The sequence below is a fragment of the Hemibagrus wyckioides genome, linkage group LG18 (assembly GCF_019097595.1).
Source record: "Hemibagrus wyckioides isolate EC202008001 linkage group LG18, SWU_Hwy_1.0, whole genome shotgun sequence".
Taxonomy (NCBI): Eukaryota; Metazoa; Chordata; class Actinopteri; order Siluriformes; family Bagridae; genus Hemibagrus; species Hemibagrus wyckioides.
Window position 1 is genome coordinate 3,567,501 of NC_080727.1, and position 20,000 is coordinate 3,587,500.

The following is a 20,000-nucleotide window of genomic DNA, read 5'->3' on the forward strand; positions in this document are numbered from 1 at the left end:
GGGTAATAAAGAGCAGTGTGATCGATGGAGAGAATCTGTTTGCTAATTGCCGTTTCAGAGCCACTTTAAGTGTGCCGCTAAATTATTTATTCCATTTTATATCGTCCAGTTCCAACAGTGCATACAGGATAAACACACACACTCTCCCTTGCTGTCTCCCTCTCTCACTCACTGTCTCTCTCTCTCTCTCACTCACACACTCTATTGCTCACTCACATGCACTCACTCTCACTCATACTCTCTCTTTTACTCACTCACTCTCCCACCCACTCACCCACCCACTCTCACCGTGTCCAAGTTCTGCATGATATCCTGGAAGGAAGGGTGCGAGCGGAACTGCTCGAACAGCTCCCTCTTGTAGAGCAGAGCGTACACGAGGTTGGGGTTGTGATGCAGCGAGTTACACAGACAGGAGTTGATGATCTCCAGCAGCATGCGGATCACCTCCTCAATCACACTGAGGTCCTGTGCCTGGGGGGGGGGGAGTGAGAGAGAGAGATAGCGCAAGAGAGAGAAAAGAGAAAGACAGACAAAGAGAGAGACAGAGAAGACAAAATAAGGTCAAATAAAGGTTTTCCTGCCTGAAATAAAGTCAGCCTGTGTGTGTGTGTGTGTGTGTGTGTGTGTGTGTGCAGGTCACTGTGTTTAGCACAAACTGTATTACACTCACACCAGCATCCTCCCTCTCTCCTTCCCCCCCTCTCTTTTTTTTATCTTTCTATTTTTCCACTCTCTCTCACTCCCCCCCCCCTCGACTCTACACCCATGTAATAGTAAATAACAGTAGTGTTTTCTGCAAGGCGACACTTCAGACCTCTGCATTCGGTCCTCGCTCCATGGAGCTGATATACGCTGCTGTATACGGCTGCAATGCGGCGCTGCAGCATAGGGAACACTCTAGCGTCCTTTTCTATGTACTTTCCACTGTCCTTCCTCGTACCGTCTACGAGTTAGGGGCTAAAATAGGTTAGTCGAGCTCCCTGACATCATTTGTCTGCACAGAGTAGGACATAGGACACAGAAAGTAGCAGGAAATATTCTCTAGCATTCCTGCAGGACTGTCCATCTCGCTCGGACAGGTCTTCCTTCTCCTCGCTACTTTTTCTACAGAGTATTAATAAAAGCTTGGACACACCAGAAGAGCTTCTGGAATGGAGTGACCTAGGAATCTTCTCAAACAGTTTATTTATTTTATTTATTTATTTTTTTACCCAAGAGGTATTTCTTCCCAAAATGTCCTAATACACAGAGCTCCTCACTGCTTCTCCTGATCTCCAAGTGCTTGGAGAAATAATTTATTCTGATCCGTTTGGAAACCGACTCCATCATTTATCCCGTGTCACAGATGTCTGGAAAAGTCCAAACTTTTGACCAGTCGAGTAACTACACAAACATATTACAGGTTCGGTAAATAACACAAAGTGGAAAATGGAGAGTGTTTGAGACCAGTTCCAGATCCAGAGGTTAGGTGTTATTCTTCAGAAGACAGGGTGTGAGAAAGTTGGACAAGAGGAGGTGGAAAATATGTCTGGACTGTTAGGGTTGGTGGTGGTGGTGGTCAGACTGAGGTGGGAGAGAGGGCCAGTGAAACAGGTCAATGAAAATTAGTTAAAAAGGATAGTGACCAGACATAGAGGAGGAAGAGGAGAAAGAGGAGGAGGCTGAACAAGGAAGAGCAAGCAGGCTAGAGAAGGAGGTTTGATGGAGGGATAATAAGAAGGAGGTTGGAAAAGCCCGGTTTAAAGAACGGTGTGCTGACCGATGGAGGAGTGATAGTAAGCAGACTGAGAGATGAGATTTGACAAAAATAGCGCATAGACAAGCAAGTAGGATTGCAAGTGTGATACTGAGGAGACCAAGAGAGAAGGTTTGATGGAGGAGTAGTGAACAGACCAGGAGAGGAAATTAGATGAAGTAATAGTGAGCAGACCAAGAGAAAAGGATTGATGGAGGTCTAAAGAGCAGACTGATTGAAAGGGGGTTGGTTTAAAGAGATAGTGGTTAGAGGAAAGAGGAGGTTTGATGGACAGATAATGAGCAGACCTATGAGGAGGTTAGATGAAGGTACAGACCAAGAAAGGATGCTTGATGGTGAGCAGACCAAGAGAGAGGGTTTGATGGAGGTCTAATGAGCACAGAGAGAGAGAGAGAGAGAGAGAGAGGGAGAGGGAGAGGGAGAGGGAGAGGGAGAGAGAGAGGAAGGCTGGATGAAAGGATAGTGAGCAGACGAAATGAATTGACTGGATGAAAGGATAGTGAGCAGACCAAGAACGGACGCTTGATGGAAGAACAGTGGGCAAACCGAGGCAGAGAGTTTGATGGAGAGCTAACGAGCAGACCCCGAAAGGGAGGCTGGATGAATGGATAGTGAGCAGACCAAGAAAGGACACTTGATGGATAGATAGAGAGCAGACCAAGAGAGGGGGATTGATTGGGATCTAATGAGCAGAGCAAGAGAGGGAGTCTGGACCAAATGAAGTGGCTGGATGAAAGGACAGTGAGTAGGATGGTGGAGGAGGTTGGATGCAGGCATACTGAGTAGGATGTGGGGGGAAACTGAAAGGAAGAATACTGAGCAGAACGGTGGAGAAGGTTGGATGGAGTGATACCAAGCAGGACCGTGGATGGATGGATACTGAGCAGAACAGTGGAGGAGTTTGGATGGAGGGATACCGAGCAGGATGGTGGAGGATTTTGGATGGAGGGATACCAAGCAGGATGGTGTAGAAGGTTGGATGGAAGAATACTGAGCAGGATGTAGGGGAAATTGGATGGAGGGATACCGACCAAAATGGTGAAGGAGTTTGGATGGAGACATAACTGAGCAGGACGGTGAAGGAGATTGGATGGAGGGATACCAAGCAGGATGGTGGAGGAGGTTGGATGGAGACATAACTAAGCAGGATGGAGCAGGATGTTGGACGAGGACGATGTAACGGCATTCTGACCTTCACAAGTGTACACTTTCAAGCCCACTCACTATTTTTTCGCAATTAAGCACTGTTATAATATCCAGGAGCACCATGAGGAAAAACAATTGCATCAATTACTCATGTATTTTATCTGCTTCTACACTCAGCTAACGTCTCTACGAGAGGACTTCAGGAAGCTTGATTATCCATGAGGAACGTTAAATCACCCAAGCTGCCGTCTTCAGAACATATTTATTACCTACATCAGGAAAAAACATGCACGGGGAGTTCGGGAAAGTCGAGAGAAAGCGCTAAATTTCACATCTGAAGGAATCGATGCTTACATAAAACAGGCAGGGGAAGCAGCAAAACGAACAAAAGAGCAGTGATGTGTGTGTGTGTGTGTGTGTGTGTGTACACACGCCTTAGGGAGTGTATTCCTGTAGGCTCGGCAACTCTTATTAACTCTGATAAAGATCGAGCAGACTCGGCTTATCGCGACGTGCGCGTCTGTTGTATGTGATGTGCTTACCGATATTGTCCTAGCGCACGGACCACATGCCAGACAAGCCGATTCACGATCGTGCAAATTATTTGCATGGAAAACAAAACATGCTACTAGCGAATAATAAAAAATACAGCTATTATATATATATATATATATATATATATATATATAGATGAGCTAAATTAAAAGATTGAGGTCACAAACGTGGTGATCTATCCTCCACAGAATTTGCATTGGAGAACACGCTCACCAAAACAACCTGGCCACATCAAAAGGCCTATTTTCCTTAAACAAACACCGCTGGCGGCAGAAGAAAACAACACAAAAAAGGAGGAGGAGCAAAACATTAAGTCGTGTGACATCTGCTCTGCAACGGCGGACTCGGCGTCTTTAAACGCCTTTTGTCTCACAACCGACCGTAAGCAGTTTACACAGCGAACATCTGGAGAATAGAAACGTGAACAGACATCAAAAGACAGCAGATTTACTTACATAAGCTCTTTGGAAATGGTGAAGTATCCCCCCTGACAGACAGGAAACAAAAACACAAAGAGCCCCGAGTCGTATTTAGAAGGCCACAAAGACTCCCAGACTCCCGATACGGGATCGGTTCTTACATGACGGACGCATTCCCCAATAAAGACGAGCTAGTTCCAGTTCGGTGTTTCTGGCTTTGAAATGTTTGACCTATGGACTAGAAGATGAACAACAAGTCGATTCCACAGAAAAACGCAGCGCTGGTGGCTTCTCGGGTTTCAATGAGAGCAGTTCGCTTTTCGACCGAAGAAAAAACGCCAAGATTGTGCTTGTTAAAGTTTTCTGTTAGATGTTTGTTTGCTCTCCGGTGTCAGTGCTTTGTAAAAGTCTCCAGAACATTCCACAGCATTAAATGTACCTATAAATGGATTTAAAAAAAAAACCCAATGCACTATATATTGTTTAATAAATAAAAAAATACATTTCAGTAGCACAAGAGAGCAGTAGCTCACCTGTGTCATCATTTATTCCTTACCTAGCATCGAGTGATCCTTTAAGACTCGTAGAAATTTTGCAGCTAGATGTCCGCGAGTTCATTCGGTTATTTAAATCTTTTGACATCGTTTGATTTGTTAGGCATGATTTTTAAATTCAGGTTCAAATCGGATCGTCTGCCCTGAGACCTGAATCGACGTCAGGTCCCGAAGAAATCCGTGTTTGTTTTGGATTAAGTGTGTAAAGCAATCGTATGAAAGGAAGTGCTGAGTGTTACCTGGCTGCTAGTTGGCAAGGTGTGAGATCACAAGGCTAACTGTAACGCAGCCAAGCTAAGCAGCACGAGCTGCGGGTTAGCCTATGGGTCGGGGTGTGTTGAGGGGTGGGGGTGGGGATAGGTGTGATGTGATGGGGGAGATTGAGCCATCTGTCAGTGAAAGGGTTGGAAGCTAACCTGTCTTCTCTTGATCGTCTGAATGATGGTCTTATTAACAGCTTGTAGCTCAGCGCTGGTAGGAAATCCTGCGTGTACATAAACACGACTTTGTGCCAATGAAATCGGTCATTTCTTCCTGTTCCCGGCTTAAGATGTTGTTTTTCCATGTGCTAGTGCGTCTCTAATGTGTGCTTTGACAGAAGCGTGACCTAAAAACCGTTAAATGAACGAAAGCAACAGCTTCCACACTCACGGCCGGACCGCTTTCTTTGCCGGATTTACGTCGATTTTTATCGAACCTTCTCCGTTCGTATGCTAAATACACTGGATCGACAGATTGGATTCTGAACCAAACATTCGAAACGTTAAATAAATACAGGAATGAATGCGACACTTCAGGGCTGTTCCCAGACCACCCAGTCATCCCACTTTAATAAGAAGCCGGATCCAGTGGAGCTGACCTTTAAGAATCGACCTAACATCGCCTTCAAATGAAACCTGATGTGAGAGCAACAGGAATGTGTGCAGGGAAAAAAAAATTTCTAACCGCAGACGCAGTAAACGTGAGAGCAACAGGAACACGAACCCGGAGACTCCTGACTCGCGGAGACGTCCTGATGCAGCTCCAGGGCGGCTTAAGGGGCTCGTGCTAATGAATTAAACCCCGCTGGGGGAAAACTCCTGCTGCCTGCCAGTCTCCATAGCTGCCCTCCTGGAAGGCTGTATGGCTCCGCAGACGGGCGGTGGCCATATTAACGGCCCGGGAGACCGTCGCCAGCGTTATTAACGTTCTCACGGCGGTTATTTTATCAAAAGCTTTAAACGCTGAGTACGGAACAGACCGCTGGGTCAGACCGGTCCAGTCTGGCCTACGAGGCTGGCCGGGGTACGTGGGAATTAGGGGAGTCCTGGAAAGAGATTTGAGTTGGAGCGTGGTGTTAGATGGAAGCCAAGTCAGCATTTTGCACGTGTGTGTGCAATTTATTTTTAAATCAGAACACCTTTTTGTTAAGTGCCCCGGATTTACAGAAACTCGTTTGCGTAGGACGCTGGTGAGAAGATGGGGTCAGAGTCATCTGTAATCAGAACAGGTGAAGTCTTCCATCAAGCTGTTGTGTTGATTAGTGTAAATACATTAGTGAGCGAGAGAGAGAGAGAGAGAGATGGAGGATTTTCCAGGAACGGAGACGTGAGAGTCTGTCTGGTCTGCCATTTATGACTGCTGAGCTAATGCCAGGACTATGAATCAGGGCACCCAGTTTAATTATGAGACAGATAGAAAGGGGGAGTGTGTGTGTGTGTGTGTGAGAGAAAGAGAGAGAGAGAGACGTTGGCACAATGTCAGGGAGAGAACACGATAATTAGACCAGAGCAGAGAAGGAGAGAACAGGAGAAGGAAGGAGAGTCCTGAGCTGCTTTAAACTCTAGGCTCTGCACCAGACTAATGAGATTAGCCTACAAGAACACACACACACACACACACACACACACACACACACACTGGGGAATTCAGGTCAGATGTAAGTGGATGACCCAGACATCTGTGCGGCTGATTGGATGAACGGCGCTCTTGGCTCTCGGTGTGAGAAATGCAGATTTTTTGGCCACGCCCCCAGCAGACGTACAGAGTGTTGCGGAAAAAAGAAAGAAGCCTCCGGATCCTGACTCATCCGACTGTCTGCTTTCCTCCGAGTACAAACAACTAGAACATCTATTTAAGGACTGGGAATCTCCGGGGAGCTCACGATCTGAACCGGGGGCCACGCTGCTGTGAGAAATCCCCGCGATTGAATGGTGACGCCTTCGGATTTTGATTATTTCAGTTCTGATTCCAGCCGCGTGATTTTTCCCGACATGAGAGCGCTCACTGGTTTAAACACGTTATTATTAAAGAATAGCCGCGGGAACACCAGTCATTCATCTCCTAGCATTAACGCTGAGAGAGCTGCAGTCTACACGCTTTATACACACATCTCACCAGTTTACTTATTTCTCTTTTCTTTCTTTCTTTCTTTCTTTCTTTCTCTCTCTCTCAATCATCTGTTCTTTCTTTCTTTCTCTCTCAATGGTTCTTTCTTTCTTTCTCTCATTCGTTCTTTTTTCCTTATTCTTTCAATCATTCTTTCTCAATAATTCTCTCATTCTTTCGTTCTTTCTCACTCTCTTATTCCATCTTTCTTTTCCTCCTTAGCCATTCCCATCACAGCTACACCCTCCCTCTCCTGTGTACCTGAGCTCACAGCTGCACCTGATTGGCTGGAGATGCTCTGACCACACGCTTCTCCGCTGTGTTGATTTAGAGCAGCGTGATTTCTTAATGAGTTCTTCAGCAAAAGGTTGTTTTTATTCCTGCTAAATCTTAGAGATTATAACTTATTATAGATATGATGTATAACAAACATTTTGGCAAACTACAGAGGAAAAAGTGAGGGAAAGTAAATCTCTAGGGCAGATCCCGAGTGACTGCACACATTTCGTCTGTCCTGTACTGGACGCTACGTGTTTCTCACAGCACCTGATAGAGGAACGGTATCACCAGGACACAATGTCAAAGCCGTGAACACGGAGATCAGACACATGACATCAGAGTCTTTCACTCAGCAGACACCAGACGAAGACGAGGAGACGACGGAGAGCTGTTTAAATACCGGCTTTCTCATCATCCTGTCTGATCAGAGTCATTTGCATAAGAGACACACACAGACACACACACACATGCAAAGCCATGCAGATAAGCTATGGACTGTGTGTGTGTGTGTGTGTGTGTGTGTGTGTGTGTGTGTGTGTGTGTGTGTGTGTGTAGCATCAAATTCCACCAGATTTTCGAAATTCTAATACTGAATATAAATAAACTTCACAGAAAAAAAAAATTCTAGGGTTCTTACAAGAGAAGGTTTGGTCTAATCTAATATTAAATCTAATCTTATAAAAAATAAATGATGTAAATAGTTTAAATGTAAAAAAAAAGGAGAAAATATCAAAATAAATAAATAAATAAATAAACAAACCAACAAACAGTTTTTTAGGTGGCTCAGAAACCAAAGTGCAAATTCGGAAACCTGTCGGAAAACCTGCCACTGGAGACTCCTTCCATGAACGCTAAACAGATCTCCTAACAGAAACGGAGTGTCTGTGGTACGAGTCTGCAGGATAATGACGTATATGAAGGTGTTCCTTCTGAGTGGATACAGCTAATGGCATGTAGGAGAAAATACTGCTTCCATCAAAACGTTAATGAATCATCAGTGTAATAATGCGTATGTTAACTGTACACACGCTCACACACACCCACGCTAAGCGATTACGCCATGTTTCTTTCTCAGCACGGCTCCAGCCGCTAGCTCGGTTTCACGCGGCTGACCGTGATTAAGCGGCTCTGGTCCCGTCTCCTGACGGTCGGGCTCCACGCCCTGCGTCAGACTCCAGTCTGCTACAAAGTGCTTGTGTGGAGATGATAAATGGCTAATTATCACTTATAAATGCTTCAAATCCATGGGTGGGACCCCGTGTGATCGTAAAGCGCTTCTTATACAACGCCATTATGTTAACGTGTAAACGCCTACACCCACGTTTTACAGAGGATTCATTATTAAAATAATAATAATAATAATAATAATAATAATAACAATAATAATAATAATAATAATAATAAATGACGGAAAAAAAGATTAGAGAATTAGGGCTTATTGGCAGAACAGGCAGAGAGAGTGAAGACAAACGTGTGTGTGTGTGTGTGTGTGTGTGTGTGTGTGTGTGTGTGTGTGTGTGTGTGTGTGGGGAAAGGAGTTCCCGTTTCACTCGGAAAGAAGAGAAATGCTAAACAGACACTAGAGAAGCGATGGAGTAGAGAAGGCTTGAAATATGAATGGGACAGCGTGTAACGTTCAATATGTAGGCCTGGCTACGTGAATCCCACGTGTCACTCATCCTCTGGAGTGAAAAGGAGAACACGCTCCTCTGGAGTGAAACACTCATCCTCTGGAGTGAAACACTCATCCTCTGGAGTGAAACACTCATCCTCTGGAGTGAAACACTCATCCTCTGGAGTGAAAAGGAGAACACGCTCCTCTGGAGTGAAACACTCATCCTCTGGAGTGAAACACTCATCCTCTGGAGTGAAACACTCATCCTCTGGAGTGAAAAGGAGAACACGCTCCACTTCAGTCTTATTCTCACCGCCAGTAACGGCAGCTGATCTCCACATAACTACACTACAGAGTCTGTATACGAGGAATAAAACACTCACTGGGGGTCGTGCTGCTGGAGGAAAATCAACACCACCACTGAAGCAGAGTTACTGCTGTTTTCCTGAAACATAAATATTTTCCGGAGCGTCTTTTTCCTTTAAAATTACTCCAGTGAACCTACTAATAATTTATATAAAGAAATACAGAGGATTTAGTATACATTTAGTATACTAATACATTTAGTAATTTTTTTAATTATTACATGTTTAATGTGGAACATCCGAGAAATGAGAGGAGTTTCCTTTATCTCGCTCTTCTTTTCTCTCTCTCTCTCTCCCTTCCTTTCTCTCTCTCTCACCCTTCCTTTCTCTCTTATTTTCTCTCTCTTCCCTTTCTCTCTCTCACCCTTCCTTTCTCTCTTATTTTCTTTCTCTCCCCTTTCTCTTTTTCTCTTCCCTTGTCTCTCTCCCTCTCTCTCTCCCCCTCCCCCCTGCTCTCTTTCTCTCTCTTCCCTTCTCTCTCTCTCTGCCCGTCAAGTTCAAACATTAACATTATATGAAGTAAATGTTTTCTCATGGAAAATTTCTTCAGATCAAAAAATAAATAAATACAGAATTATTATGTTTAATCCATGCACATTTCGTTCCAGTACAGGTTGTTACCCATAGCAACGGTAACAAGGGAGGTAGAAAAAAAACCCTGATTTGAAAACTGATGGTCATTCCCCTGTGTTTTGTTTAGGATCTGTTTTTCCCCCCACTTCCTCCTTATGTTTTTGTTTTTGTTGATCACATGACTATAATTAATACACTTTTGCCATGTGTTGGATTAAGGCCCTGGAAAATGTTTAGGATTTGGAAAATAGCAGTAACAGCACTTCATCAGTTTTCCATGACGTTGGTTACGTTCCTCCAGCAGCATGTCCCCAAGCGAGTGTTTTATTCCTTATATACAGTCTCTGTAGTTCAGTTCTGGAGATCAGCTGCTGAAATATATTTGCACTCTGCTATAATCTGTATATGTTGTATAATTTAAAAACAGATGAGAAATCACCATTTCCTTACGGCCACGCTTCCTAAAATCTCTGTCTAAACTGGAACTTTACGAATAACGATATAACGAATAAGGCGTCACACTTGTACACATGCTGCGTGTATATACACATACACCCTGATCAGGCATAACATTATGACCACTGACCGGTGAAGTGAATAAGACTGATGATCTCCTCATCATGGCACCTGTTAGTGGGTGGGATATATTAGGCAGCAAGTCAACATTTTGTCCTCAAAGTTGATGTTAGAAGCAGGAAAAATGGACAAGCGTAAGGATTTGAGCGAGTTTGACGAAGGGCCAAATTGTGATGGCTAGACCACTGGATCAGAGCATCTCAAAAACTGCAGCTCTTGTGGGGTGTTCCCGGTCTGCAGTGGTCAGTATCTATAAAAGTGGTCCAGAGAAGGAACAGTGGTGACCCGGTGACAGGGTCATGAGTGGCCAAGGCTCATTGATATACGTGGGGAGTGAAGGCTGGCCCGTGTGATCCGATCCAACAGACGAGCTACTGTTGCTCAAACTGCTGAAGAAGTTAATGCTGGTTCTGATAGAAATGTGTCAGAATACACAGTGCAGGACGGGTCAGGGCTGTTTTGACAGCAAAAAGGGGGACCAACACAATATTAGGCAGGTGGTCATAATGTTATGCCTGATCGGTGTGTATATTATATAAATATATATAGCAGCCGGTTTCCATGACTGCTTCATTAGCATGGCTTTAGTACTGTGTGTGAGATATATATATATATATATATATACACACCCAGTCTCACACACCTGACACACTTGCTCTCACACGGCTCTTAGGAAAGTCCCAGTTTTCCCGCTTTACATCAGACAGCTAGCGTGTCTGAATAACGAGGGGAAAGTTATACGTGCGAACCTCCATCTCCACCCCGAGGGGGCTAATGTTTCATCCTGCTGTGCCTTGGCTTGGGTAGCGCTTACGTTTGGGCCGTCCGCTGGACTGCCTGCTTAGAAACCAGTCACCCAGACTGCACCTAGTATAATCACACATCCCTTACACACACACACACACACACACGGAACAGAGCGTACAGACGCTGCAGTGTTAGGAAAGACTCCAGACAGTTTCACAATTTCACAACGCTAGAATAACGAACAAAATCCTTCAGTCAACAACTCTGTCAAATCTCCTACAGGTCTGGTATTAAACTCTGGTGTTCCCGGTTGCTCAGGAGGTCCAGGAATCTACGGTCCAGTGATGTTCCTGACGTCTTTCCTTAAAGGAACACCTCCCAGTGTGGCACACGGTGTAACTAAAAAGATCAACATTATTTTTAATTTCAAACCAGAGCTTTTCACATTTCTTCTGATGAGCAAAGCTGATTTTATGACATCATTAAACAGGCTGGATGGGTTGGACCAATCACACGTGATATGCAAATTAGGGGAAGACTTTTAGCTTTGAGCCATAAAAATCATGGAGTAATTTGAAAAACAAACAAAAAAAGGGAGGGTGGTGGTGTTGGTATATTTAGACAGGTTTGGCTGCTGTTACATTTCTAAATAAATCACAGAGACGCAAATCCCGTGAATCCAAATCCTCCGAAAGTCCCCAGAGTTTGTTTTCTTAAATACTCATAAACATTAGCATTATTAATGACGGGAAAGGTGTAGAGATGTTCCTAGAGCGCTCAAGTCTCAGTGAAATGTGATTTTATACCATAAGAGAGCAAACAGGAAGGCAAGGTGATGTTTAAGATTTGACCCGACCAGGAGCCTAATGACTGTAACGAGGACGATGTGGTGGAAGATGGATGTTATGCTGTAGAAACTTGAGCAGAGTTTGACCGCCAGAATGACAGAGAGCCGCAGCAGGCATCGGACGCCTCTGAACAGTTTATGTATACACCGATCAGGAGCATAACATTATGACCACCGAGAGGTAAAGTGAATAAGACTGATGATCTCCTCATCATGGCACCTGTTAGTGGGTGGGATATATTAGGCAGCAGGTGAACATTTTGTCCTCAAAGTTGATGTTAGAAGCAGGAAAAATGGACAAGCGTAAGGATTTGAGCGAATTTGACGACGGGACGAATTGTGATGGCTAGACCGTTGGATCAGAGCATCTCAAAAACTTTTGTGGGGTGTTCCCGGTCTGCAGTGGTCAGTATCTATCAAAAGTGCTCCAAGGAAGGAACAGTGGTGAACCGGCGACAGGGTCATGGGCAGCCAAGGCTCACTGATGCACGTGGGGAGAGAAGGCTGACCCGTGTGATCCAATCCAACAGACGAGCTACTGTTGCTCAAATTGCTGAAGAACTTTCCCCAAATACACAATCATATAAAATCTAATTTAACAGAGGCGTTTTTTATGATGTGATAGCTGTATATATGGCAGTTTGATGGATCGCACGCTTCAACACACCGTGTTGGGTTTCCTTCAGTGGAGTTTTGTGTGAAACACAATTGGAAGCAGTGCTGCACTTTAGTCCTGTGCAGGTCATGTGGTAACGCTGGTGTTGCTTTATTCGTTCAGACAGACTGATGCAATCCAGTGTGTCAGACGTCTGGTGTAATTCTGAAAGTTGAGATACATGGAAATGACCTCATCAGCGCGTTCTAATTAGAGTACGGACTACGTGTGAGGGGACACGAGACACGGAGGATGTTCTCTCAGAGATGATGGGAATATGACTATAACAAACCCACACACACATACACTGACCCACACACACACACTCCTTCCACACCTACACTGACAACCCCCCCCGCCCCTGTCCCCCACACACACACTGACCCATACACACACAGACCCCCCTCCCACACATTGACCCCCCAGCACACACACTGACCCATACACACACACACACCTTCCACACACAGACCACCCTCCCACACATACACTGACCCACACACACACAAACACACACACTGACCCATACACACAGACACTCCTTCCACACACACAGAGACCCCCCTTCCACACACACACACACTGACCCATACACACACACACCCCTTCCACACACACACACTGACCCATACACACACACAGACACCCCTTCCACACACACACACACACTGACCCATACACACACACAGACACCCCTTCCACACATACACACTGCCCCATACACACACACAGACACCCCTTCCACACACACACACACACTGACCCATACACACACACAGACACCCCTTCCACACATACACACTGCCCCATACACACACACAGACACCCCTTCCACACACACACAGACCCCTCTCCTACAAATACACTGACCCCCACACACAAACACACACACAACCCCCTCCCACACACACTAACCCAAACACACAAACACTGACCCACACACACACTAACCTCCCTCTCACACATACACTGACCCAACAGACACACAAAAACACACACACTGACACCCCCCCACACACACACATTGACCCACAGACAGACAAAAACACACACACACAGACTGACCCCCCTCCCACACACACACTGACCCACACACACACGATGAGATGAGTTTTTAACATGCCGCATGGACTCAGATCATTTCTACACACTGCACCGTTTCCAAGAACTCATCCTCTTTCTGTTTGAACGGATCCGTAATTGTGATTTGTTGCCTTTCTCTGATGTTTTTCAGCTGACCGCAGCTCTAAAGAGTGATGATTTGGGTTACTGCCGCCTTCCTGTCCATTCCAAACAGTCTGACTGTAATTCTCTGACCTCTGATCTCATCAATTTTATGAGAAAAAGGAAACAAAACAAATGACACTGACCACCATGATTCATTCAACCAATCAGAACAAATGGACGTTTCTCTCTCTCTCTGCCTGTCAATCATGTGTTCCAGCCTGGGGATGTGTTGCAAAGGATGTGTTCCACCCACCAAAATCGCTGACCACCCCTTTAATCCTACCAGGAAGTACACAGTATGTTACATTAGCCATTAATTTAATAATAGCACTGACACGAGTAATGACTCAGACTCTGCCTCGTCACACGGCTGTCACTTTTAGACCAGAATATTCAGCGGCTCTTCCTCGTCCGGTGCGTCTCCACATCTGATACGTGACAACAAGGCCAGATATATTTATATTTATATTCCTTCAATTTACCAGCTGAGATGAGTCACACAACTCAACCCCCTCCCGCACTTCCTGTTCTGTCTGAAGCCTGAAGCATGAGGCTGAACTTCTCCTGAGCATCTTCTGAGCTTCTCCTGCGCTCCTACTGCGCTTCTCCTGGGCTCCTCCTGCGCTCCTACTGCGCTTCTCCTGGGCTCCTCCTGCGCTCCTACTGCGCTTCTCCTGCGCTCCTCCTGCGCTTCTCCTGGGCTCCTCCTGCGCTTCTCCTGGGCTCCTCTTGCGCTTCTCCTGCGCTCCTACTGCGCTTCTCCTGCGCTCCTCCTGCGCTTCTCCTGCGCTCCTACTGCGCTTCTCCTGGGCTCCTCCTGCGCTTCTCCTGGGCTCCTCCTGCGCTTCTCCTGGGCTCCTCCTGCGCTTCTCCTGGGCTCCTCCTGCGCTTCTCCTGGGCTCCTCCTGAGCGCCTCTTAAACTTCTCCTGAGCTCCTCCTGCGCTCCTCCTGAGTGTCTTGGTAGCTCCTCCTGGGCTCCTCCTAAACTTCTCCTGAGCTCCTCCTGAGTGTCTTGTTAGCTCCTCCTGGGCGCCTCCTAAACTTCTCCTGAGCTCCTCCTGCACTCTTCCTGCGCCCCTCCTGAGCGTCTTCTAAGCTCCACCTGCACTCCTCCTGAGCTCCTCCTGCCCTTCTCATGCGCTCCTCCTGCACTCCTCCTGAGCTTCTCCTAAACTTCTCCTGATCTTCTCACCTTCTCCAGGACTTCAGGTAGATGGACTCTTACCTGCACAACCCCACACTCTGTAAACCAGCCAGGAAACACCTCCATCTTCTGCTTTTCTTCCACACACTGGATTAAATAAAGCGCATTAAATAAACATTAACTCCTGTCCTGCCTCACTGATTCACTTTACCTGTGACTCACCACACACACAATCACACACAGTTACACACACACACAGTTACACACACACAATCACACACAGTTACACACACACAGTTACACACACACACACAATCACACACAGTTACACACAATTACACAGTGCAGTGTAACAATAAAACCCTCTCTGTCTCCATCCAACTGCGTCGCTTGCTCTGTCTTTGTGTCTCTACATCTCTCTCTCTCCATTTTTCTCTTGCACCATTCACCTCAGTCTGTCTCTCTCTCTGTCTCTCTCTCAATCTATCTCTTTCTCTCTGTCCATCACTCTCTCCATTTGTCTTGCTCCGTCTGCCTCTGCGTCACTCTGTTCATCTCTCTCTTGCTCTGTCTGTGTGTTTCTATCCCTCTCTCAGCCTGTCTCTGTCCATCACTCTTTCTCTGGCTCCACCGGTTTGTCTTTCTATCTTTGTCTGGCTCTCATTCTGCCTGTCTGTCTCCATCTTTCACTCTGTCTCCTTCTTTCTCTCATTCACTCCGTCTCAAGTCTGACTTTTTTGCACCGTCTGCATCACCATCTCTCTCTCATGGTGTCTGTCTGTCTCTCTATCTCTCTCCCTTACTCCATCTTTCTATCTTCAACTGTGTCTCTCTCTCTCATCCCGTCTGTTACCATCTGTCTTGCTTCGTCTGTGCGTGTGTCTGCATCTCTCTCTCTCTCCCCCCATCTGTCTGCTCTCTAGTCCATCCCGCCCCCTCCTCTCTCTGTCTCTCTATCTACTTCCTCTTTCTTTCTCTTTCTTTCAATTGCCTATCTTTCTCTCCATCTTGGGGATGAATAAAGTATCTATCTATCTATCTATCTCTCACTCTCTCCTCGCTCTCTTTTCTCTGCTCTCTCTGTCTCCTCTCTCTCTCACTCTCTCCCTCCATCTCTGTATCTCCTCTCTCTCTCCTGTCTCTCTATCTCCTTCCTCTTTCTCTTTCAATTGCCTCTCTTTCTCTCCATCTCCTCTCTCGCTCTGTCTCTCTCTCCTCAGTCTCCTATCTCTCCTCTCTCTCACTCTCTCCCTCCATCTCTGTCTCCCCCCTCTCTCTGTCTCTTTATTTCCTTCCTCTTTCTCTCTCTCTCTCCTTCCTCTCTCTTGCGGTCTCTCTCTGTCTCCTCTCTCTCTCCTCAGTCTCCTATCTCTCTTCTCTCTTTCTCTCACACTCTCTCCCTCCATCTCTGTATCTCCTCTCTCTGTCTTTGTGTATCTGCTTCCTCTTTCTCTCTCTTTCTTTCAATTGCCTCTCTTTCTTCCCATCTCCACTCTCTCCTCACTCCCTTTTCTCTGCTCTGTCTCCTCTCTCTCCTATCTCTCTTCTCTCTCTCTCTAACTCCCAACTCTCTCTCCATCTCTCTCCTTAGTCTCTCTCTCCTCTCTAACTCCCATCTCTCTCTCTCTCTCTCTCTCTTCTCTCTAACTCCCATCTCTCTCTCCTCACTCCCTTTTCTCTGCTCTGTCTCCTCTCTCTCCTATCTCTCTTCTCTCTCTCTCTAACTCCCAACTCTCTCTCCATCTCTCTCCTTAGTCTCTCTCTCCTCTCTAACTCCCATCTCTCTCTCTCTCTCTCTCTCTCTCTCTTCTCTCTAACTCCCATCTCCACTCTCTCCTCACTCCCTTTTCTCTGCTCTGTCTCCTCTCTCTCTTCTCTCTCTCTCTAACTCCCAACTCTCTCTCCATCTCTCTCCTTAGTCTCTCTCTCCTCTCTAACTCCCATCTCTCTCTCTCTCTCTCTTCTCTCTAACTCCCATCTCTCTCTCCTTAGTCTCCTCTCTCTCTCTCTAACTCCCATCTCTCTCTCCATCTCTCTCCCTTTCATGTGGGTAAAAGTAGAAGGTTTAGTCGAATAACATTTTCTTCTTTGTGTAATCGAGCAATCAAGTAAACGTCCAAGCAATTCATTATTCAATATAACAAATTTACATTCTTCCAGCTGGAGCATTCACCCAAACAGCATTCTTTTCTTCCTAATACACCTCCCCGTCTTACTCGTTTAACCTCACTCCATATTTGGAAAACTCCCAAAGGCCAGTGAAATGACCGCAGTCCAGGTTTTTTTGTTTTTGCCTTGTTCTAAGATTTGATATCTTCCTGTTCTGAGAGGTGGAGTCGAAACAAGCTGTAATGAGAGCGATAAGACTGTCTGGGGCTGAAATGATAGACCTGCGATCCAAAATGATTTGGGCGCGAGTGAGCCAATCAGAGGCGTGCTGCAGTCGCAGAGCGCAGCGTCCCGCCAGCAGTGCGCATATTTTCCTCGTATTATGTCTGGGTCACTGTGTGTCCCTGGATGACTGCTTCGCATCTAAATATAACAGATTTTTAGACACGGTGTCTCGATTAAAACGGAGGCAGAGCGGTCAGCGTGTGTGTTTTTCCCACGTTCGGAATCAGGAAATCCCATCCTTGCATCAATGACACGAGACGCTCGTATCAGAGCAGACAGAAAAACAGATCTTTCTTTGTGTGTCGGAGAAGGGGGGAAAAAAATCACTAATATCACGAAGCCATGGAGTGATAAGCTCTGTCTGAGAATTCAGTCTCTAATATTCTTCCCACACAGAGAGAGAGAGAGAGAGAGAGAGAGAGAGAGCGCAAGGAAGAGAGATAGGAGTTAGAGAGGAGAGAGAGAGTCACAAACAGAGAGAGAGAGAGAGAGAGAGAGAGAGAGAGAGAGAGAGAGAGAGAGAGCGAGCGAGCAAGGGAGAGAGAGATGGGAGTTAGAGAGGAGAGAGAGAGTCACAAACAGAGAGAGAGAGAGAGAGAGAGCAAGGGAGAGAGAGATGGGAGTTAGAGAGGAGAGAGAGAGTCACAAACAGAGAGAGAGAGAAAGCGAGCGAGCAAGGGAGAGAGAGATGGGAGTTAGAGAGGAGAGAGAGAGAGATGGGAGTTAGAGAGGAGAGAGAGAGTCACAAACAGAGAGAGAGAGAGAGAGAGAGAGAGAGAGAGAGAGAGAGAGAGATGGGAGTTAGAGAGAAAGTGAGAGAGAGAGAGAGAGAGAGAGAGAGAGAGAGAGTGTGGAGACAGGAGAGAGAGAGAGAGAGAGAATGCAGATGTCTTGTTTGGGTGGCATAATTTTTGCATACAAGGTGTTTGTGTGTGTGTGTGTGTGTGTGTGTGTGTGTGTGTGTGTGTGTGTGTGTGCGCGCGCCAGACGTAGTGCTAGACTGGACTATGATGTAGAGAGATGAAAGCATGAATATGGAGTGTGCTGCAAAAGAAACAGAGACAAAAGACAAACAGAGCCTGAGAGTGGGAAGAAAGGATGAAACAGACTAGAGGAGTGGAGAGAAGAGGGGAATGACAAAAGAGGGGTGCAGGGGAGTGTGTGAGGAGCATTAATGAGGGCAGCAGACAGCAGTCTGACCCACTCAGACACGCGCCAGACGTCTGAGCGGGGCTCCGGGGCGTGTGTTTGTGCATACGTACGTGGATGGAATTCAGAGGCGCAAACGCACACACACACACACACACACACACACAAACACACACACAAGCAAAAGAGACACTACACTAGTAAACACGTGAAGACTGTAAAAAATCAAGCACTGATCCACAGCACAACAGGCTTTGGTCATCACACACACACAGAGGCAGACACACATATGTTCACACAAACACACACACAGGCAAACACAGGCAGACACACACAGAGGAAGACACAGACACACACTTGCGCACACACACACACACTGAGGAAGACAGACAGGCGCACACACACAGAGGCAGACAGACAGAGACAAAGAGACAGACACAGACTGATAGACAGACAGACAGACTGACAGACAGATGCACACAGAAGACACAGACAGACAGACAGACACCCACAGAGAGAGAGGAAGAGACACACACACACACACACACACACAGAGGAAGACACAGACAGACAGACACACACACACAAACACAGATAGACAGACAGACAGACAGACACAGGAAGAGAGACAGACAGACATACACAGACACACACACACACACATACAGAGGCAGACACACACACAGAGACAGAGGCAGACACAGATAGACAGACAGACACACACAGAAGCAGACACACACACACAGCTATTGTCCATGCCGATCCCCTCCAGCTGTCCCCGCCCCCTCCTCCAGGATGCACTCGTTTAGAGGCGAGACTCCGGCCCTGCACTTTGGCCCTCATCACTCACCAGCTTGACTACACTCCTCAGAGCTCAGACACGGTGCACAGAGCCTCTGCTGGCCACTAGCATGAATAAACCACTTCTTCACAACATCTGCAAAATAGTCCTCCCTTTCCACCACAGCAGCCTGGATTAACTAAACCACATTTTCTATCCATTTCTAGTTACACATAATGCAGCACAAGATAATGATTAAACTCTACACAGACTTCTGATCTGTTAAAGCTGTAATATATTTGCTAACACTGGAGTACACCAGCCGTCTGGTCAGATAAAGATGACCCCAGCGTCTGGAGTGTCCTGTGTGTGACCGGTGCCTGGGTGTGACGCACAGATCCACAGCAGTGTAGCTATCATGCTGGAATGTAGGAGTGTCAGTATTGTGTATCTGCCTGAACAAACACTAATCTTTACGTCTATTGTTGAAAGACGAATAAGGAAATCTCTCGTCTGGACGACGGCGCGCGATCTGTTTTTATGCTAGTTCCAGTGACGCTGAACAATACCAGCGCTTCTCGTCACGGTGCATTCTTCGAAATATTTACTCTGATTTTGATTGTTTTCAACATGCGACTCATGCGGTCATGACCCGGAGATGACCTCGTCAGAGTTGCCGTGGAACGTCTTTCATCGCTAACGTTACAGCAGCCGTATCGCTAATCCTCTCCGTTTACTACAAAAGAAATGGCACTGGAGACTCCTTCATTAAATGTTAAATAAATCTAACCATACAAATCTTCATCATATTAACAATCATTTTTTTATTTATTTTTAACAAGTCTCTGGG

General features: G+C 46.1%; 1 protein-coding gene across 1 annotated transcript in view; it reads right to left on the reverse strand.

The window, feature by feature from the left end:
- dym (dymeclin) overlaps positions 1 to 20,000 on the reverse strand; it is an 80,384-nt gene that overhangs the window by 12,477 nt on the left and 47,907 nt on the right. Inside the window, exon 15 of the mRNA XM_058415203.1 lies at positions 289 to 471. Coding sequence (XP_058271186.1) covers positions 289 to 471 — 183 coding nt within the window. The remainder of the gene's footprint in view (positions 1 to 288; positions 472 to 20,000) is intronic.